A 22,933-nucleotide genomic window follows, 5' to 3' on the forward strand; every position below is an offset into this window, starting at 1 on the left:
TTCTTCCCAAGATTCTCAATCCTTGCACAATCAATCAGGCAGTTGCTGAACTTGCAGCCTTTAAACCTGACTCAGATTCCTTATCTACAGGTCTTGACCTTTCTAGTCTGTGCCCAGTAAGAGCTTTCCGCACATACATTGAGTGCACACAGGGTTTGCGACAGTCACATACTCAGTTGTTTCTGTGTTTTGATAAAAAAAGCATTGGACGACCAATCTCGAAGCAGCGTCTCTCACACTGGATAGTGGACACTATTGCACAAGCATACTCCACCCAGAGCTTACCAGTTCCAGGGAACCTGGTGGCTCATTCTACTAGGAGTCTAGCCACATCATGGGCAGCACTGAAAGGTGTGGCACTTACAGATATATGTGCAGCAGTCTCATGGAGTTCACCTTGTATCTTTGCCCGGTATTACAGGGTCAATGTGGCAGAACCAGTTTCGTTTTTGGTCTGCAGTTCTATGGACAGCTTCTAAGCAGGGATGTGGGGAATGAGAGGCTTCTCACCCCTCGTGACGTTGATGGTACTAGTCATCCAATATAAGACTGTGGTGATGGTCTGAGTGAGGTCGAAATAGATCGTAAGTTATGACTATAACTATGGATCTATGAGACCGAATGATGACCGTCAGCATCTCTTGTCACTCGGGATGAACTGAGGCGTTTCAGGCAAGAGTAAGTGCTTTGTTCACCTGGATGTTTTATAGTGAACCCAGGGTCAGTCACCTGACTTTGTTTACATTAGGTCTCGGAAGGGTAACAGAATGGCGTCATTCAAGGTAAGACCGTGGTGACGGTCATCATTCGGTCTCATAGATCCATAGTTATAGTCATAACTTATGTTCTGCTCATGTACCGCTCATGCTCACCGGAAAAACAAAGTCTGCTCAAATAACGCCCCGACAAGACATTTCTATGTAGTATACTTGTTCCTGTTTGCAGTAGCGCTACTGTACTGTAACATGGCAACACTGGTAAAATGACGCTACCCTCTCGTTCACTGACCTGACTGTTCCCTGCTATATGCTCTGCTCACATGCTGTGACAATAATAGTTTAGGACTATACATTATTTGGATAATTTTTGGATTAGTCAAAAAAAAAAGTTATATCTGATTATGTTGCGTACACCTGAATAAAAATAATATATTGATATTTAATATTAATATATTTTCTGTCCAATTTTATTGTGTTACTTTCAATAAAAGTGTGGTTATTTTATTGGCTTGTGTGTTTAAATTTAGTATGATTAAAATGATTGAATTAAATTGAGTTTAAAAAGTCTTACAAAATTACTTTTAGATTACATATATTATTTAACACAATAATAAATAATGATTACAAAGCAAGTGCGTCCAGAATTTTCAGTTTCGGCCCAGAATTTTCATTTCGGTGCATCCCTAATTATATAACACTTTCGATTATGGAACACATATTCACTTTTAACTAACTAAAATAGTTTTCCCTAATAATCTCCTAATTTCTGCATATTGATAGTAAGTAAGGTAGTTGTTGTAGTAGTTTAGTTTATTTCATTTCATTTATTTAACCCTTGTATGGTGTTCGGATCTGTGGGACCCGTTTTAATTTTTTATCAAAAGAAAAATATGATTCATTATTTTTTCAAACTCAGACTCATTGGCCTTGGCTCATTTTCTGTGAAGAACACATATCAGAGCAAATTTTCAATGACCACACACTGTACACGCCACCACCCCCCCACTCTCACACACACACACACACACATTTACAGTGGGTACGGAAAGTATTCAGACCCCCTTAAATTTTTCACTCTTTGTTATATTGCAGCCATTTGCTAAAATCATTTAAGTTAATTTTTTTTCCTAATTAATGTACACATCGGATCCACTGGACCCGGGGCTAATAAAAGTGTGGAGTTTGTAGGTCCTGTGTACCTTCACTCTGTCCTCCTCCTGTCTGGGCCTGCTATTAGTATGTGTGTGTGTGTGTGTGTGTGTGTGTGGGTGTGTGTGAGAGAGAGTCTGTAAGAGTGTGAATGTAAGTGTGAGTTTTGTGTTTCTGCCCCTGCCATTTCTGCACAGGGTTGCAGCACTTTAATTCATAAATGTGCTTTAACAAAGGTAAATGGCAAATATTAACCATATGTGCTGTTTATATTGCTTGTAATAAATTGAGTATTTTAACATAAAATTTTGAATTTGCTGAATTAAAAACCCAAAAATGCAGCGGGTCCACCAGACCCACGAACACTGGCTGAATAACAAAAATATGAACACCACACAAGGGTTAACAGGTACCATGGACAACACAAATGTTGTGCCAGAGTTAGCTAGATAGCTAATTTGCATCTGTAGTCCCTGAATACCTAAGGTATGACTTAACAGACTGAAATTGTACATTTTAAATTTCAGCCAGTTCACGCCATTTTTGAGTGCAGTATGCATCAGGTCTATGGATATGCTGTCAAACAAAGTGACATGTAACAACAATTGTTACATAATCAATACATTATGTTTTAGATCACTGTAGTTTTTTCCCCTCTATTTTATATTTTCAGACCTTTTCTACCCATTTGGAAATGAAGACATAAAGAATCCCTCTGAAGATGATGGAAGCTCTCCAGTAATATTACTGGAAAAGCCCTTCGTATATTTTGGACGTGTTTATCGAAAGACTTATGTAAGAGACTTGTCTTCATTAATTCTGTGTATGTACTGTGTGTGTGTTTGTGTTTATGTACAGTGCATTCAAAGTATTCAGAATTCACTCCATTCACCATAACGATAAAGCAAAAACCTAATTAATTATAACTTTTAAATTTATTAACAAGAACAAACTGAAATATCACACTGATATAAGTATTCAAATCACTAACTCAGCATTTAGTTGAATCACCTTTGTCAGCAGTTACAGCCCCAAGTGTTTTTAGGCAGCCTGGTCTCATTGTTTACACGTACAGTACGGTAGGTACAGTATGTAATGTCTACAAGGAATACAAGGAAAAAAACATTCTTGTAAATTTTTGTATGTTTTGATTGATGCAGACATGTATTACGTTTAAAATGTAAAATTGCTACGTATTTACAGCTAAAAAAACGTACAAATATTTGAATCTTTAATATCATTAAGATATTTGTATTAATGCATTTTTATCATTTTATCGATAAACGATTTAGATTTTTAGACCCCTTAACCTACCTCCAAACCTAAACCTACTCATTTTATAGCAAATATAATAAAAATATATAAAATGTCATGATAGACCAAAATATGCAGGGAAATGACCACTTTAGCAAAAAAAGTGCATTAAAAATCTCACTCCTACCTTATAGCCGGGATGACAATAACAGATTGTTATCCCGATCCACTCCGTGAAGGCGCGCATTTCTCATTCAAACACACCTCACCAAAAACCATTTATCAGCAGCAGAAGTCATCATAGTTGGATAAACTTCTATAGCAGTAAATGGGAGACTACCACAAATGTGACCCTGGATCACAAAACCAGTCATAAGGGTACATTTTTCGAAATTCAGATTTATACATAATCTGAAAGCTGAATAAATAAGCGTTCCATTGATATATGGTTTGTTAGGATAGGACAATATTTTGAGATACAACTATTTGAATATCTGGAATCTGAGGGTGAAAAAAAAATCAAAATATTGAGAAAATCGCCTTTAAAGTTGTCCAAATTAAGTTCTTAGCAATGCATATTACTAATCAAAAATGTAGTTTTAATGTATTTACAGTAGGAAATTTACAAAATATCTTCATGGAACATGATCTTTACTTAATATCCTAATGATTTTTGGCATAAAAGATAAATAAATAATTTTGACCCATACAATGTATTTTTGGCTATTGCTACAAATATACCCCAGCGACTTAAGACTGGTTTTGTGGTCCAGGGTCACATTTTGCATTCCCATTTGCTCAAATAGCAAAAGAAAAACTCCATGATAGTGTATTCATGACTTTCAAAAAAATAGAGAGACTGATAACGGCAATCAGTAGAGAGAATGAATCAAATTTACGTCACTCCCATAGGTGTATTAGAAACACCCTCGCATTAGCATTAACTAGTTTTTTGTAATTTGATGCAGATGTAATATAATATAAAGTATAGTGTTATAAATGTACATACATTTTTTAAAAAATGAAAATACAAGAAACTTTGGAGGATTTATGATGCTGATGACCGTTGAAAAGCGTCATCACAGTCTTCTGAAAACGATCCATTAGGAGTTACGTCACAATGTTTTCACTCCGCATTGCATTTCGGGAAGGCATCACCATATTAGCAGGATACAGTGAGACAGAGAGAAAGAGCAACAGAGCTTGATACAGCAGCTTGATATTTGTTAGCATTTTTGCGATACGCCGCAGTTTCTTGGGAAGAAATTGAAAAGGAGAAAGCAAAAGGAAAGGGGCTCTATTGGGAGAGACTAAATAACACAGCCAAGAAACTGCTTATTTAGAGAAACTGCTTGACATCAACAACACTGACCCGTACGACCTGCCAAATACATAATGGACGAAAGGCCCAGAAGCACTACCACCTCTCTTATGGATTAAGACAGTGATATTGAACGTTCATATTTTGCTCATCTGTTTTCCTGCACATATGTACACATACATATGCTCTATTAGTAAGGTGTCTACAGAATGTGGTCTCGGTACATTAAGTGTTTTACATTAGTGTGGTCACTGTTTCGGTACATTAAGTTTTTTCTTTATTTGAAAGGAAAATGCTTAAAGTGCGAATGTAACAAAGTTCGTAGACCGGGAAGAAGGAGGCATGAACCGGCGAACATTTACACAGAAGACTTTAATAAATAAATAAACACAAAACGAAAGTAAAAGTGGCAGCCCCTCACGGACGACTGCCACATAAAACATAATAAAACAACAACATAAATAGTCCAGGCCTGGTCCTCTCTCATCCTTCACTGTCGTTACTCCTCCTTTTATCCTTCCGGAGCTCATCCGTGGGACTCGAGACCTGTGAGGGACGCAGGTGTCGCTCATTATCAATAACTCCACCGGCCTCGCTCCGTTCCCAAGGCTCTCAGCCCCGCCGCACTCGTCACATACCCCCATCGCCCATCGCAGACCGGGGGTACTCCCGAGACTACGCTCTACTCCCCCCCCGCCCCTCTCTGGGGGGAGCCGATCATGGCGGCTGCGGCGTACCTGGGGGTAAGGACAGACAGACGAGGCGAGAGAAAAGGAGACGGAAGGATGAGGAGAGACAGAGACGAGAGAGGGGAGAGAGGAAAAGAAAAAAAATTCTCGGTCCGGTTCCTGGACACACTGCCGCTTGGTCATCAACCAGCTAAGAGGCTTTCACTCACGGTGCCATGCGATGGTACTGAACATCTTTGGTGGGTGGCCCGACGCTCCTCCGCCTCCTGGCGGACTGCAATGGCTGCTCCGGTTGAGGGCAGCCGACAGCGAGTCCCAGATTCCCTGCTCCTCCACTAACATGGCATACGGCAGCAGGCTCTGGCCTCTTGGCAAACGGCGCCGACTCCTCCGCTCCCTCTCGGACGGCAGCCACCCCTCCTCGACCCAGGAGCATGGTAGCGAGCCCTCCGTCCCACCTTGTCTTCCATTGTTCCAGCACCACCGCCTCGGGCAGCCACAGGCGGTCTCCGCTTCTTCCTGCTGCCCAATCTCCTCAGCACCACCATCCCCCTCAGCAGCGAGGGCTCTCTGACAGCATGTCCCTCTTTCCTCCCGGGTTTCGGCACCAGTGTAACAAAAGTTCGTAGATAGGGAAGGAGGAGGCGGGAACCAGCGAACATTTAAACATAAAACTTTAATAAATAAATAAACACATAATGAAAGTAAAAGCGGCAGCCCCTCACGACTGCCGCATAAAACAACAACATAAAATTCAGGCCTGGTCCTCTCTCCTCCTCAACTGTCGTCACTCCTCCTTTTATCCTTCCGGAGCTCCTCCATGGGACTCGAGACCGGTGAGTGGCGCAGATGTCGCTCATTATCATTAACTCCACCGGCCTTGGAGCTCTTGGCCCCGCCCCACTCGTCACAGTGAATAAACGCTTTGCATTCACATTTTGGGCTTATATGCATATCTACACATAGCATGCTTTACAGTTTTGTCTTTATCACTGTCTTGGTACATTAAGCCACTTTAAGCATTTTAGAAAGTCCCCTGTTCAAGTTCTGCTAATCCACAAGCCTAGTAGTGAGAGTCATGCTCGCAATGAAGGTAATGTTAACTATTAAACCAACCAAATCAAAACTTTCAAAAACACACAGCAATGTGATTCTTTTATTGAGTGAGAGTCAGTGGGTTTAATCAGTGACATTAACAGATTTACTATTCGGCGTCTTCTCCGCGACCTCCTTCCCTTGGAGTTTTTACACATAGAAAAGGCAAAAAAACATATTGCATTGTCCAGTTTTCTCTCAGAACGATGATCTGAGTTACTGTTGCAATTATCGATGCAGTATGAATGATATACACTAGTGACATTTTTCACAATCACGACAAACAATCAAATACTGCCCTAAACTCAATAGCGGAAAGCCAGCGCTATCCTGCAAGTATGGCGGATAAACAAAGCAGTTTCCCAGAACTCAACGCGGCGTTACGTCACATTCTCATTCTTTATATGGCGCAGATGTCGCTCATTATCATTAACTCCACCGGCCTTGGAGCTCTTGGCCCCGCCCCACTCGTCACAGTGAATAAACGCTTTGCATTCACATTTTGGGCTTATATGCATATCTACACATAGCATGCTTTACAGTTTTGTCTTTATCACTGTCTTGGTACATTAAGCCACATTAAGCATTATTCGTGTTAAGCATTTTAGAATGTCCCTGTTCAAGTTCTGCTAATTCCAATAGCGGCTCCTGACTGTAAATTTAGGTGGTGCAGATTCTGGGTCGTAGTGCTAGTTTATACTAAACTCAAGAAAGCGTGTAGTCTTTATAGTTTAACACATGCACACACACTTTTGGCAGAGATCTAATGTCCTTGCGTTATTCAGCCTGTGGGTGGGGCAGTCTCAAAACTGCCCAAATGGCTCTCAACTAGAGCGTGCTGCAGTTGCACTTTTCACGACAGATTTACATTGTAAAATTTGTGGGGCGCTGTTGAGTTCGGGAGGACACCGGCACGACTGCCCCACTTAAGCCTACAGTAGTTCACACTACACGACTTAAAACATCGGCAGATCGCTGTGCTGTTCAGACTACATGACTTCATGGCTGTCTTGAAGTCGTTGTGGTGTTCACACTATGCGACACTACGTAAATGATCCACAACAGGGGGTCAAACACAACTCTGTCACCCAACGACTCTACACGGACCCTAAACCACGTTTTGTTACGAAAACACACATGAGAAGTGTAACAGGAATGACACGAAACAACAAGTGAAACAGGAGTTGTTTATTTGAAAATGAACATCGGGAAGAAATTAGTGCTGCAAGCTGTTTGCGCATTGAAAAAATTCGCTCCATTTCTTGTATCCAAACTTTCCTTAAAGCCGTGTTACTGCTGCTGTTTTTCTTCCACTGACCTCAACCCATGCTTGCTCTTTCATTGGCTGTAGCTCGTCACGACCCCTGACACCACGTGATGTCGAGTCGGCCGACCGGTCCAGATATTTAGCATGCTAGATATTTGTTTGGCGTCGGCGACGTGTCAGCAAGCCTCCTTGATGCATCATTGAGTAGTTCACACATAAAGATTGCAAAGCGTTGAGCGTTGATTTTCCCTCGATCACAGCCCGACCTGTCGGCGAGCTCGTTAACTTGCAAATCGGGTATAAAATCCTGTAGTGTGAACTAGGCATTAGTATCATTGGCCTGCCGAAGCTTGCGATGAATTTTAATATATACTGCGCACTTTATGACTTAAAATTGTCAAGAAAATTCGAAAAAATATTTGTTGCAGAATGCTGAACACATTTACAGTTTATTATTTATTCAGTTTATATAAAGGTCTATGTTTTGGGTGAATATTTTGCCCTTACAGACAAGCCGTGCCTGGATAATTCGCAAGCCAAGTGAGAGTCATGCTCACAAAGGTATTGTTGTTAAACCAAACAAAATCAAAACTTTCAAAAACACCCAGCAATGTGATTATTTTATTGAGCGATAGGCAGTGGGTTTAATCAGTGACATTATTAATAGATTTACTATCCGGCATATTCCCGCCATCTTCACGACCTGCTTCCCTTGGTGTTTTTACATGTAGAAAAAGCGAAAAATTTTTTTGCATTGTCCAGTTTCTCTCAGAAAGACGATCTGAGTTACTATTGCAATACTTGATGCAGCATGAATGACATTCAATGGTGACATTTTTCACAATCACGACAGAAAATCTAAATACTGCCCTAAACTCAATAGCGGAAAGGCAGCGTGATCCTCCCAGTACGGCAGATAAACAAAGCAGTTTCCCAGAACATGTAATTATTACATGATAAGTAATGGTTAAACAATTGCAGAATATTATTCAATTTAAGGGTTTAAAGTGTAGTCTTGTTTAACATTGTGTAATCTTCAAAACGAGTTGGCTGCAGAAATCACACAACAGAATGAAATTTTATAATTTCATATTAAGTAAATTAATAAACTTCGTATAATAAATTCAGTTGAAAACATAGTGCCATTGGTATGAGAACCGAATACAATGATTGCAGTATTCATAAGGATTAATTTGTAAGTGTGTAATGTTGTTCATACAGAAATAATTTACGTTTTAGGTGTTGTTAATATATTGTACGTTTAGATGCTGTAAATATGTCAGTATTGTATGTTTTAGTGCCAAAGTAAAAGTACGTTTTGTAGAACCACATTTTACATAAAATATGTACAAATTCTCATGAGATCGGACTGCATTAGGTGTGATGCAACAAGCTTTGCAAACTTGGAGTTGGGAATTTTCTGCAATACTTTTCTTCAGATTGATGTGAATAATCTATTTAAGTACATATACATACATTAAATTTATATTTAATTTTTCACAGTTCATTATCTCAACAACAATACTTATAACAAAAAAATATATTTTTTTAACTTTTACACAAATTGCATGTTGACTACATTTTTCAAGATCAATCATTGGATCCTTCCCATTCCCATAATTTTTTATTTTTGAGCTGTGCTTTATATCGCTACACTTTTGACAATAGATGGTAGACCTTTTTTTGCCAGACAAAATTGTGCTGAAATTTCACTAATGTGACTGCAGGTAATTTGGGTAAAAGAAAGAGGAAAGCCGTTTATGATTATTAAAGCACATTAAGTATGAGGATGATCTGCGTTTTATTATAGCAGTGCAGAATTAAGCATAAATACGGAATTATTCTCTGTCTATTAAAGATCATTTTTTGTTTCTGTAACAGAGTTCATCTTATCAAGTTGTTTTGGTCTCTGGTGGCTCTCTGTCTTTTGTCATGATGAACTATGGAAATATCTCCTCTACGGATCATCGGTTTCAGGTCAGAAAGAATGAGAATCATATTTCTGAACTTTGGAACTATTAGAGAACTTGTAAATATTATGTGCTGCAAAGCCTTTATTATTGATTTGTGTTTTCTTAGGCTGGCTATGGCACAGTCAACTCAACAAATCACTTTTCCATCCCTGTGCTTGATGAAACTAAGCTCTTCAACTCCAGCAATGTCAGTGTGTCGGGACGCTGGGCATTCCGTGTTGATGGTGGACCTCAGGAAGGTAATCCTTTGACTCTGTTTGATAGCATACAGTGACTTTTCAAAACACGAACCACATCCGGGGGTGTATTCCAGAAAGCAAGGTTAACTTACCGTCACATATATCCTGAGCTCTCGGTTGATTAACCCAAACCTTGCTTACTTGAGGTATGCTGGTTCCTAAAACACTTCTGAGTTGTAAGTTCAGTCAACTCAGAGTATGTTCAAGGTTAACACACAAGATGATGAAGAAGAGTTAAATATCTTTTAATTATCCAAATAACAGGGCAAAATCTACACAAACACGCTAGCACAAACTGACGAGACCATACATCAGACAGAGACAAGAGGGCAGAATAAGGCTACATCCACACGAAGCCAGAGCTTTCCCTATCCGATCTTTTTTTTTCCCTCGTCTCAAGAAATATCTGCGTCCACACGAAACCATGAAACCGACACAAAACGATGTAGTATACATGCCAGACCAGTATGTGGCGCTGTAATTCTGCCACAGAGATACACTAAATACGGAGAAGAAGACTTGGACTATACGTATAAACCTTGCCTATTACAAACGAACATGGAACAATACATTTATGAATCTGTGTTAATGCTAGTTCGTCAATGACAATCGTTCAGTGTTTGTTCATGTTTTTGTTGCTGTTACGTGATGTAGCAGTGTCGGACTAGGGGCGACACGCAGATTTATCCACTCTGGGACCCGGTTTTAAAAAAATAGCGGTTTCACTCTCCCAAAACGCCGGATCCGTCTGGACAAAACGCCTATATGATACAAAATGTATGCGTATACAGCTAAACGTGTCTCCGTGTGGACGGGGCCTAATGGTGCGTTCAAGTCATGTCGGATAGATCGTATTGACGAGTTGAACGCACATGAACGCCACCACAAAGTCGTTATTACGAGTGGGAAACTCGAAAAAAATTTTAAGCCCCGAGTTTCCGAGTTGGGGGAGTGTCAATGAGAAACATGGCGGAATCGATGGATGCAACGTCTGTAGTTGACGGAAGAACTGCATGTCTGACAGAGGGAGACTGAGAGATTGCCAAAGTAAAACATAAATCACAATACTTATAGGTATTAAGCAGTGACATTGTCAGGCTTTTTATTTACAAAAAATAAGCTTTTTGAATGTGGCAGGATTGTAATATAACAATTAATAACAAGTTTTTATGCGATACAGATTAAAGTGGCTTCATAAATTACTTTTTAAAAATATTAAAAACGCTAATTAACAGACCGTTGTTGTATTTTCTTGTAATTTATTAAAAGAAGGTACACCGCCATCTTGTGCCGACTAAACTGACTTGAACGCACCTGATGTCGTAATTACGACTTGTCAACTCGTAAGTACGAACGTCCCAGGAGGACTTGAACGCAGCATAAATACACATCAGGTAAGGGCTTAATTGATGAAGGGCAGGTGAAACAAATCAAATCAAGACACAGGAGTCACAGATGACATGAACACAACAAAACCGTGACACTGATTTTATAATAAGACATATCATAATGTATTTTTATTATAGAAATACATTATAAAAAACATCCTGTTGCAAAAATAAAAAAAAAATGTTTGAATGCAGATCCATGTGTGACATGACAATAAAATAATAAAATAAATATAATAAACATATTAGAATAAAACAAACCTTGTTATAATAGTGCTTTATAATTAATATTACTTACCCTTAAACATACTCAGGTATGTCACATAACCTGCTTTCTGGAATACCCCCCAGATCAAATCTGACAGGGCTGCCAGCTCTCGCAGTTGACTCACGCAATTGACACTGTTTTCAAGCTCTTACGCCACATGTACATTTTCTCACACAGTGAAATGCACCATTCAAACAAAGCAAGAGCACCCTTAGTTGAAACTGTAGTCATAGGATATTGGTGAAACTAATTTGGTAAATGCTCCAGTGCTTATTTGTGTTTGCACTTTGGAGAGCATCAAAATTTTCTATTTTTGTAACGATGAGCAATGTAGCCAATCACAGACATATCTGTTGATTTCTTGAACACCAATGATCGGCCATTGCGTTCAACTTAGTCAGTTAGTCGGTTGCAATTATTTGTATATGTAGTTTAAATCTTGCAATTCTCTCACTGTACATTGTTATTGTTGTGTTGGTGAAAAGTTATGTGTTTTGCAGCATTGCAACAGTTACATAAACAGTTTACGCAATCTTATGGTAAAAACAAAGTACTAGTCATGACGTTAACTACTTGGCATGTCCAGCCAAACCCCCAAGCCCCCCAATCTATATATTTTAGTGTGTCCTCAGTAAGCACCATTTTTTAAAAGTACGCATGTGCATAAATGCATATGATGTCAGAGGGAACCCACAATGAATCAAACATCAAATAAAGCAAAATGACAAAGAACAAAAATAAATAATGAAGTAGTCATCAGCTGTTATTTTCATTACAGCAGCATCTCGACGATCTCAAACTGATGAATTAGCAGAAGTTATTACTCCACCACCTGCGCATGATGCCATTAACGACAGACCTATCCACCTTATTTTTCCCGTAAGAACGGGCGCGGCCATTTGTAAATTTTATGGGTCTGGCTTTCGGTCTCATCCGCTTCCAGCTATTCTTAGCTGTACGAAACAGCTCGTTTTGCTGCTTGATATTGTAAATTGGTTGTCTTTATTATTTATCTAATTATGAACACACTGGTTTGTAGTGCAAACAGTTTTACCATTTACTGCACATTGTTATTCATCTCATTATTTCCCTATAGCGGCTAAAGAACCAGAAGTCTCGCCCATAGGCTTACTTCCACGTTGAAAAATAAGGTGGATATATTTGAACAAATGTAGCGACCATGTTTGGCAAACAGTCGTGACTGACTAGTTAGTTTCTACAGTGATGCATTGTACTATGGTGGTTAAGCAGCAAATTAATACATTTACATAATACATATACATTTTAGCATGTCAACAGTCAGCTCTTTTTTTGAAGAGTGTGCATGATGTGCATAAATCCGCAAAGCAACCCCAGTATCAAACATCAGATAAGGCAACATAACAGCAAAAAAAAAAAAAAAAGTGAAGTAGTCATCAGGTGCCATGTTCATTAAAAGCAACATCTCGGAGATCTCGAAACAATTAATTAGCATAACTGATTACAACATGCATGTGACGTCATTAACGGCAGCCCTATATTGTTAAACCAGTGTGGTTCAGACGACAGAGATGCAACCATGTTCAGGAAACATGGTTAACATGGTTCAGGAAACGAGACTAGCTAGTTAAGGTAAGCTCACACTACACTACTTTTGGCTGGATTTTGCTGTCGCAGACAGATTTCCCAGGTCTGCGACAAAACCTACGGATAGCATTGTGGTCGCCAATGCTCTTTAAGTATGAGCTGGTCATCGATGTGATCTGAGCTTGTATTGAGCAGTCACAGACCCTGTGATATTTTCAGACATCGCCACATGATCTTGTAGTGTGTGCAATGCAGTGAGAAGGTGGAACTAATCCAGCCAATTACAGTGCAGATGCTATAAGTGGAAATTCTTGTAATCACTTGCGTGAATTTCTCATGTGAATTTATGAGAGAAAATGTTTTTCGCTGTTGGTCAGGACTGCCTCTTGACCAAATGTCTTGTAGTTTGTGAACCTCATCGGTGTTGTGTTATGTAGTATACACGCTGCTATGACATGATAACAAAAGATGACAAGAAACCTTGTATAGTGCGAGCACCACATCCATCTAGGTAGTCTTACAGTGTTTTAGTGTGAGCTTGCCCTTAGTATCTACAACAATGCATAGTGCTATGGTAGATAACCAGCGAATTATTTTATGGGAATCGCACCCCGGTGTGCTTCTTTCAAATATCAGTGTTTCTCAGTAATCGCTTACTGCACCTTTAATATTGCAGGTTATTTATGATGTTCCTTTACGATTATAGGAATTTTCTACCCATATGGAAATGAGGATACAAAAAACCCTGCAGAGTATTTTGGAAGTTCACCTCTGATCCCTCTGGCACAGCCGTTTGTCTACTTTGGATTTATTTATAATCAACTACACGTAAGCAGCGTTGTCACATTTATGACACTGTACACTAAGTTTTTATTGAAACATCATGAGTAGCTTTCACTGTTTTGTTGTCAACAGGTGAATAACAAGGGGTATTTGACTTTTAATGGGCCGTTTTCCAAGTCGTATCCCAATTATTTTCCTGCATACTCAACTAGAGACATCATTGCTCCATTATGGACAAACATTGACATTACAAATAAAGGAACCATCTCTTACCGACTAGTAACAGATTCTCATCTCTTGAATCGGGCATCAAAAGATATAAACCAATATTATCCAAACTTGAACTTCTCTGCTTCATGGGTTTTCATTGCTACGTGGGATAAAGTACCAAACTATATATACAGACAGAAAGTAAGTCTTCTTCTCGCATAGAAATTTGATTAAGAAACAATATCCCATGTTCTCTGTATTTATGTAGTTATTCCCTTTATCTTCCTGAAGTCAACCTTCCAAGTGGTTTTGGTGTCTGGCAAAAACATGTCATTTACACTTATGCATTATGGTCATATCGGCCCAGCATATTTTGTTAGCGTAAGTGATTTGAAAAATACACTGAAATCAAAATATCTTTTTTTTACCACTATGTGATAAGTGTTTGATTGTAACTAAACTTTTCGTCGTCTTGTGTTTTGATTGACAGTCCGGCTATGACACAAGTGATTCAACTGATTTCTTTTCCATTCCTGTCTCTGACGTTACATACCTTTCATACACAAGCAATGTCAACGTCACGGGTCGATGGGTATTTCGAGTTGACTATGCATCAGACAACAACGGTACAGTAATTTAATAATTAAACATGCATGGCATTTTTTTTGCATATCTTAATAATAGTTGTTTATCATTTGAAACATGTAACAATTCATTAGACCATTCATATGTAGTGAAATGTTGAGAATTACAAATGAATTCAAATCATAAGTGTGCTGAATATGTAGTGAAATGTTGAGAGTTACAAATGAATTAAAATTTATAAGTGTGCTGAAAAATAAACTTGTATGCTTGCAGGACTGTTCTATCCATTTAGGAATGGGCACAAACTAAACCTGGCAAGAGAGGTTTATGGCTTATTGAAGCTTTCTTTGCAGACACCATTTTCTTACTTCGGGCTCACATACAGTTCTGTTTATGTGAGGACACTCATTAATGCAACTGCATTTTTTTAAATCAATTTATTACTTATATTAGCCATTAAAAGTATTTGTCAGCATGTAATATCTGTTACTTCAAACCCCTTTTAGGTTTACCAAAATGGATTTCTTACTTTCAGCTGGCCACTGTTTCCTTCAAGTCCCCCAACTCTTCCAGCAATTATAGACATTGTTGCTCCACTATGGACAGATATTGATAACAGTGACGTTTACGTTCAAGAATTCAAGGGTGTCCGAGTACTACAGCGAGTTACAAATGATATACGTCAATATTTTCCTAATACAAATTTTAGTGCAAACTCAGTTTTTATTTGTACTTGGGGTAATGTGAAATATTTCGGCACTTCAGCACAGGTAAGATTAATTACGTTGTTTGTTTTCAGTTGTCTTTTGACTGATAATTTGATGTTTGTGTTGTTTTTCTTCTTCAGAATTCCTCTTTTCAAGTACTGCTGATCTCTGGTTCTGGATTGTCATTTATTGTATTTAATTATGGCAGTATTCCCCAAACTAAACATATTGCACTGGTGAGAAATGTTTTCAAATATTTTACATTTATTTTAAATATTCAAAATAGCTATAGCTCCTCTTATCCACAGATCTGTAACCAAAATGTTTGTAATCATTATTTAGGCTGGATATGACACTGATGATTCAACCAGTTATTATACAGTTCCTGTGTCTAACGTCGCTAACCTGACCCACTCCACAAATATCAATGTTAAGGGCCGTTGGGCTTTTCGTATCGACACTTTGCCAAAAGAACATGGTAATATATATATATATATATATATATATATATATTATTATTTTTTTTTTATTTTTTTTTTTTTAACTTACGGTTGTACATCAAGTCAAACTAAAAGAAAATTAGAAATGCAGACTTGTTTTTTTTATTTTTTTTTTTTACAGATTCTTTTCTTTCTTCGACTCACTTTAATTAACTTTTTAATCTTTCTTTGTACTGTACCAAGGCCATAACATGCAACAACATGTTTTTCCAGGTCTGTTTTATCCAGCTGGTAATCAAAACACTCAGAATCCCTGTCAAAGTAATGCAAGCTCACCAGCTTGGCACTTGCAATATCCTTTCTTGTACTTTGGACGCAAATACCACAATATATATGTGAGATGTTATGCTAAACATGGTACATTTGAAATACACTGATATACAGTTTTACAGTTCATGTTGCTTCAGTTAAATGTTCAAATCTTCACTATAGGTTGACAATAATGGACTTTTGACGTTTGAACCATTTTATGAAAGACTCCCCAAGGCTTTCCCTGCCAACTCTAATAGAGACATTATAGCTCCACTCTGGGGAAAGTTTGACTGTAGCGTCAGTGGAAACATCTCCTACCGTGTAGTAACTCGAGGCCGTATTCTGGACCGGGCAAGAAATGATATCAAACAGTATTTCCCTCAGTTTGGATTCTCAATACATACAGTCTTCATTGCTACTTGGAATAGAGTGCCGTACTTGAACAGCCCCACAACGGTATGTAGATTGAAAGGTTACATAATCTTCTTCAACCTAAGTTTAGTATAAATCTAGGCAGAGATTGAAAATGAGTTTTCCGTGCTTGATAATATCACTTAATAATCACTAAAAGGATTGCATACATTTAGCTTGAATGAGATTTGTTAATAGATCATTTATAGCTTTTTTTCCCCATTGAAACCATTTTTCCTAGGAATCCTCCTTCCAAGTTGTTCTAGTTATCTTCAGAACTCTTTCCTTTGTCATAATGAACTACGGAAATATCTCCTCAACTGACCAAAGTTTTCAGGTTGGACAGAATAAGAATCTTGCTACAAAATTTTGAGATTCAAATTAAATTAATGGAACCCTAAATGTGTTTAGTGGAATTAGTTGAAAAAAAATGTTCCAAACATCATCATATTATCTGGTCATATACATTTCATTCATTAAATTAATTAGATTTGTTATTTTTTTTTAAATTTACCTGCAGGCTGGTTATGACACAATAAACTCAACAAATTATTTTTCAATCCCTGTGACTGATGAAAATAAGCTATTTAGCTCCAGCAATGTCAATGTGCCGGGACGCTGGGTATTTCGTGTTGATGGTGGACCTGAGGAGGGTAAAGTCACTGCTTAATATAGACAATATCACATTATTTGATAAATATAGTGGGTATAGAAAATAATCACCCCGCTTTAAAATAATCACATTTTGTTGCTTTGCAGCCTGAAATGAAGACGGACACAGTTTTTGTTTTATCCAGCTGTATTTACTCAGTGCAACTTATAACATCCATTACAACATATAACACCAACATGTCAGGAAAAAAAAATTAAAAATAAATAAAAAAAAAGAATGACTGAGTTGGATAAAGGATCACCCCCTGCTAAAAATGACGAAAATCCAATACAGCTCACCATCAATAATAACAGCATTCCTACAGTAAAGCATGGAGGTGGTGATATCCTGAAGTGAAAGATAGAACACCAACATGTCAGGAAATTTTTTTTAAAAATAAATAAAAAAAAAGAATGACTGAGTTGGATAAAGGATCACCCCCTGCTAAAAATGACGAAAATCCAATACAGCTCACCATCAATAATAACAGCATTCCTACAGTAAAGCATGGAGGTGGTGATATCCTGTTATGGGGGTGTTTCTCTGCAGCAGGGACTGGAGCATTTGTCAGGATAGTAAGGAAAATGGAAGGGGCAAAATACTGTCAAATTCTTGAGGAAAATCTGCTGAAAGTTGTCAATGGGAAGAAGGTTTACCTTCCAACATGACAATGACCCAAAGCACACAGCAAAACTGAGCACACAGTGGTTGAAAGAGAAAAAGGTGAACCCACATGACCTAGTCAGAGCCCAGACTTTAACCCCACTGAAAATCTGAGGAATGACTTGAAGACTGCAGTCCACAAACGCTCACCATCAAATTGAACTGAACTTGAGCAGTTCTGCAAAGAAGAGTGGGCAAATATTGCAAAGTCTAGATGTGCAAAGTTAGTAGAGACAAATCCCAACAGACGAAAGTCTGTAATTATAGCAAAAGGTGGTTCAACAAAATACTGACACAAGGGGGTGATCCATTTTCCAAATCAGTGATTGTGTTTATTTTTATTTTTTCTGACATGTTGGTGTTCTATCTTTCACTTGGATGTTATAAGTTGCACTGAGTAAATACAGCTGGATAAAACAACAACTGTGTCCGTCTTAATTTCAGGCTGAAAAGCAATATTGTAATATTACATTAAAGAAAAATGTAGTCATTTGGATGCTTATAAAATGTCCTCCTTAAAATCTTTAAAAACTCATAATAATATTATTGGGAATATCAGGGATATTCTACCCATATGGAGGTGTAGAGGATGAGATGAGCCCGAGGTCAGATGATGGAAGTTCTCCACGGATTCCTCTTCTGCAACAATTTGTGTACTTTGGACGTGAATATGACCAAATATTTGTAAGAAGCATTGTGATATTCATGACATTAATATATATTCCACATAATTGATGTTACTTGAAAATACTGACAACTGGTTTTGATCTTACAGGTGAATAATAATGGAGACCTGACCTTTGATGAGCCATTTTACGGGTATAATCCCTATTATTTTCCTGCATACTTGAATAGACACATCATCGCTCCACTGTGGACAGACATTTATAATTCTGAGAAAGGAACCATCTCTTACCGACAAGTAACAGATGCTCATCTCTTGAATCGAGCTTCAAGAGACATAAACAAATATTTTCCGAACTTGAAATTCTCTGCCACTTGGGTTTTTATTGCTACATGGGATAAAGTACCATATTTTGAAAACACTGAGGCAGTAAGTTTCTCTTTCAGTTAGCATGTTAACTTTTGTTGCATAGTATTTTCATTGAACTGAACTTGATGGAATATCCAGAATGATGCTTGTATTAATGAAGAATTCCCGGTCTCTTCCAGGAGTCAACCTTCCAAGTGGTTTTGGTGTCTGGCAAAAACATGTCATTTACACTCATGCATTATGATTATATCACTTCCACCCAAAGCGTTGAGGTAAAGCAATGTGAAAAAATGTGTCAAAAATATTGTGTTACCCCAGTTTATCATCTATAGCAGTGTTTTTGGATTTAATGGGATTTTGTGTGTGTGTGTGTGTGTGTGTGTGTGTGTGTGTGTGTGTGTGTGTGTGTGTGTGTGTGTGTTTTCTTCGTTAACAGTCCGGCTTTGACACGATTAACTCTACTAATTTCTTTTCAATTCCTGTTTCTGACATTGCAAATCTGTCATACACAAGCAATGTCAATGTCATGGGTAGATGGACATTTCGAGTTGATAATTCATCAGAAAACAATGGTATATATGTTTATTCGTGTAATGTGTCATTTACATCTCAATTTGGTTACACTTTAGATTGGGGAACACATATTCACTATTAACTAAGATGTTTCCTTAATAAACTCCTAATTACTGCTTATTGATAGTAAGTAAGGTAGTTGCAGTAGTTATGTTGAGGAATGGGGGTAGGGTTCAGGGATCTAGAATATGATCATGCAGAACAAGGCATTAATATGTGCTTTATAAGTACTAATAAACAGCCAATATGCTAGTAATATGCATGCTAATAAGCACCTAGTTAATAGTGAATAGTGTTCCCTAATCTAAAGTGATATCCTAATTTCATTATTTATTTTTCTCAAAACATATGCTTTTGTTTCTTACAACAGAGTTGTAACTAAGCCTTTAAGGTAGATATGTATGTAACATTTGCCTCTGTTTTGTTTTGCAGGATTCTGTAGCAAAATTAATCCCCAAGGTACATTAATATGGCATCAACAATTTGGTTTCTAGTTATACATAATATAGTAAAATAATTGATATCTTTGTTTTCGATGAAATAATTGTGCAAATAATATGTCTGTAGCAGCATGTAGATTCAAATTGGCTCATGTACCATCAGGTTTTTGAGTCAGTTAAATTTTGAATGCAATTTCATATATAGCAAAAAAATATTTTTACCTTTAATAATTTTGATGATTATTGTAGGTGAAATATATCCATACTGAAAAATCAGATTCACTATTGTGAATCTTTTGAATTGACATGACTTATCAGTCAGATCAACTTATAAGTCACTTAATATATGTATCAAAAACAATAAGAGATTGAGAGATTCATGAGTGATGTATTATATATATATATATATATATATATATATTATACACACCCACCTACTGTACAGTGTTGAAGAAAGTTATTTTTAAAAGTAATGCATTGCAATATTGTGTTACTCCCTAAAAAAATGTTACTCCCTAAACTAATTGCATTACTATTTATAGAACGTAATTTATTACATTACTTTTGTGTTACTATTTCTCAATTGGGCTGGGTTTGCTTGTTTGTTTTTAATATGAATAAGTTCAATTTTTGGCAAATTCAGCAGTAAAAAATTAAACATTTGTTAAGAAAATGGGATTAAATACATCAAAGATATTTGTGTTATATTTCATTATCACAGGTTTGCATCATATTCTGAGTTTGTATTTCACTGTTTTTATTCATTTTGAGAAATACTGGATCTGTTTTTGTGCAAGTGAGATGAGTGAATGCATATTCACATTTAGTCTAGAACTACAGTTTACACTGTGCACACAACTCCTCTGTACTTACCCCCAATTTCTCTCAACATGGGGACAGGAGAGCTGTCAGTCAAAAAAATGGGAAAACTTAATGGGAAAAAGTAACTCAGATATTTTCTTGGAAATTAAAAAGTAATGTGATATTTTACTAGTTACTTTTAAAAAGTAACCTGATTATGTAACTCGTGTTACTTGTAATGCATTACCCCCAACACTGTATATACACAAGTTTAACAATCAGCTATGAAAATATGTATTTTGCTTGGCCGCCTGAAAACAGCAACACAAGTTCAGGAATTAAAAATATTTTATGTTATGTGTGATTGGAAAGGATGACTTTTTTCATCATGCTTGTTAGATTATTTTGCATGAGTTATTACAAAAACTGTACATTTTGAATCAGGAACTAAACTTGGGTCCTCCTCCTCCTAAAAAAAAATAATAATTAAATAAATAAATAGATGCATGAAGCCCTCTGTAGTAGTAGAAGTTCTTGGGTAATAGCCTAAATCATTGTATTTTGTGTTAGCTTCCTCAGATGATGTTTCTAGTGCTCTGATATGTGGAAGAACATCAGTTACCACCAGCAGCAGGATAGTAGGAGGTCAGAATGCTTCAGCTGGGCGCTGGCCCTGGCAGGCTAGTCTTCTTCGGTTAGGCAGGCACATCTGTGGAGGTTCTCTTATCAACAAAGAGTGGGTGCTGTCTGCTGCCCACTGCGTTCATGGGTAATCTCATTCAACTACTCGCAAATTAATACCTCAACGTTCATTGATGCTTTGAGTAGCTTACATTTTAATTGAGGAATTTATTAAACCCTATAAAGCCTACAGTAACATATTTGATACGCTTATTTCTATGGCCTCTTAATTATCAACATGATCAAAACCTGAAAAACCTATTGCACACAATCTACTATATGTCTTCTGTCGCCTGATTGACTTTTTAAGCAAGTAAAAGTTCTTTAAAAAAAAAAAAAAAAAATCCACTATCAGGTTGTGGTTCATTGTGTTTATTTGTTATGAAATCTTTACTAATTTTTGTAAGTAAATGTAAAAAAAAAATTTGTTTATATTATTAGTATTTCAAGATGAACACTTACTTGACTAAAGTAACCTAGGTTTACTTGATTATCCAAGCATAGTTTTTTTTCCATATTAAAATTTATCAAATATGATTCATCAGGCTTTTCAGTAGAGTTTATTTGTTCATCTCTCAATCATCATTGTATTGCATTGCATTATATGTTTTGAAGAATCATAAAACATTGAAATATACTATATTAATATTATACGGTTTTAAATATCTCACTGGTTTATGTGCATTACATCCTAATTTCTGACAATATATTCTGACTAACAAAATGACATATTTTTACTCATTTTGGGCTTCTGATTAAAACTGAGGTGTTTTCCTCCTTGAATGTGAGCTCCATATTCTCACAATATGAGCCATAAATGTATAAGCCAGATGCATCAAATATGATTCAAAACATCTGCAATTTTTTTATATATTTTTTCTAAAGGTTCAATAAATTGCTGAATTAAAGTAATAATAATAAATAAATAATAAGAGTAATAAGAGTTCAAACTCTTCTTGATTCTTACTTTTTTCTTCTTCCTCAGGTATCCCACCATTGATTTCACTGTAGTTTTGGGGCAACAGACCCAGGAAGGCTTCAACCCCAATCAAGTATTCAGATATGTGAGGTTAATCATCAAACATCCCGATTACAATTTTACGAATGACAACGATATCGCTCTTCTCAAACTGAGGTCACCCATCACCTTCACTGACTACATCAGACCCGTGTGTCTAGCAGCTCATAGCAGTGTGTTCAACAGCGGCACAGACAGCTGGATCACTGGATGGGGAAACATTAGCGAAGGAGGTGAGAATTCATTCCTGTCACCTCTTAGTTACATTAAAATCAATATGTAAATGGGATTATGAATTTCTCATGATAGTCAATGACTATGCAGAGTAAATAACAACTTATGTATTTCCTATAGTGCCCCTTCCATCCCCTAAAGTTCTACAGGAAGTGGAGGTTCATGTAATTGGTAACAGACAGTGCAACTGTCTCTATGGAGTTGGAAATATAACAGACAACATGATCTGTGCTGGTCTACTGGAAGGAGGCAAGGACTCGTGTCAGGTACAGAAACCCTCTGTTCAGCCCAAACTTGTATTTACAAGATAAACAATGAGTGCTTCAAATGAGGAATAAATAAATAAATAGCTAGGCTTGATAAAAGTTGGAAACTGGAAAAGTTCATGTCCAACCTTCAGATATTCAGTAATGCTGTCAAATGATTAATCGCGATTAATCACATCCAAAATAAAAGTTTTTGTTTACATAGTATATATATATATATATATATATATATATA

General features: G+C 37.1%; 1 protein-coding gene across 1 annotated transcript in view; it reads left to right on the forward strand.

The window, feature by feature from the left end:
- Positions 1–334: 334 nt before the first annotated feature.
- The window catches only part of LOC107660458 (uncharacterized), a 25,148-nt gene continuing 2,549 nt past the window's right edge, over positions 335–22,933 (forward strand). The window contains exons 1-24 of the mRNA XM_016449763.1: positions 335–527; positions 2,542–2,691; positions 8,004–8,034; positions 9,378–9,471; positions 9,574–9,706; positions 13,635–13,756; positions 13,844–14,122; positions 14,213–14,302; positions 14,412–14,547; positions 14,780–14,901; positions 15,013–15,276; positions 15,354–15,449; positions 15,556–15,691; positions 15,927–16,048; positions 16,146–16,421; positions 16,618–16,713; positions 16,897–17,029; positions 18,251–18,375; positions 18,467–18,745; positions 18,865–18,957; positions 19,122–19,302; positions 21,079–21,268; positions 22,166–22,431; positions 22,553–22,698. Coding sequence (XP_016305249.1) covers positions 335–527; positions 2,542–2,691; positions 8,004–8,034; positions 9,378–9,471; positions 9,574–9,706; positions 13,635–13,756; positions 13,844–14,122; positions 14,213–14,302; positions 14,412–14,547; positions 14,780–14,901; positions 15,013–15,276; positions 15,354–15,449; positions 15,556–15,691; positions 15,927–16,048; positions 16,146–16,421; positions 16,618–16,713; positions 16,897–17,029; positions 18,251–18,375; positions 18,467–18,745; positions 18,865–18,957; positions 19,122–19,302; positions 21,079–21,268; positions 22,166–22,431; positions 22,553–22,698 — 3,753 coding nt within the window. The remainder of the gene's footprint in view (positions 528–2,541; positions 2,692–8,003; positions 8,035–9,377; positions 9,472–9,573; positions 9,707–13,634; positions 13,757–13,843; positions 14,123–14,212; positions 14,303–14,411; positions 14,548–14,779; positions 14,902–15,012; positions 15,277–15,353; positions 15,450–15,555; positions 15,692–15,926; positions 16,049–16,145; positions 16,422–16,617; positions 16,714–16,896; positions 17,030–18,250; positions 18,376–18,466; positions 18,746–18,864; positions 18,958–19,121; positions 19,303–21,078; positions 21,269–22,165; positions 22,432–22,552; positions 22,699–22,933) is intronic.

This window comes from Sinocyclocheilus anshuiensis, unplaced genomic scaffold (genome assembly GCF_001515605.1).
Source record: "Sinocyclocheilus anshuiensis isolate Anshui unplaced genomic scaffold, SAMN03320099.WGS_v1.1 scaffold2031, whole genome shotgun sequence".
NCBI classification, from domain to species: domain Eukaryota; kingdom Metazoa; phylum Chordata; class Actinopteri; order Cypriniformes; family Cyprinidae; genus Sinocyclocheilus; species Sinocyclocheilus anshuiensis.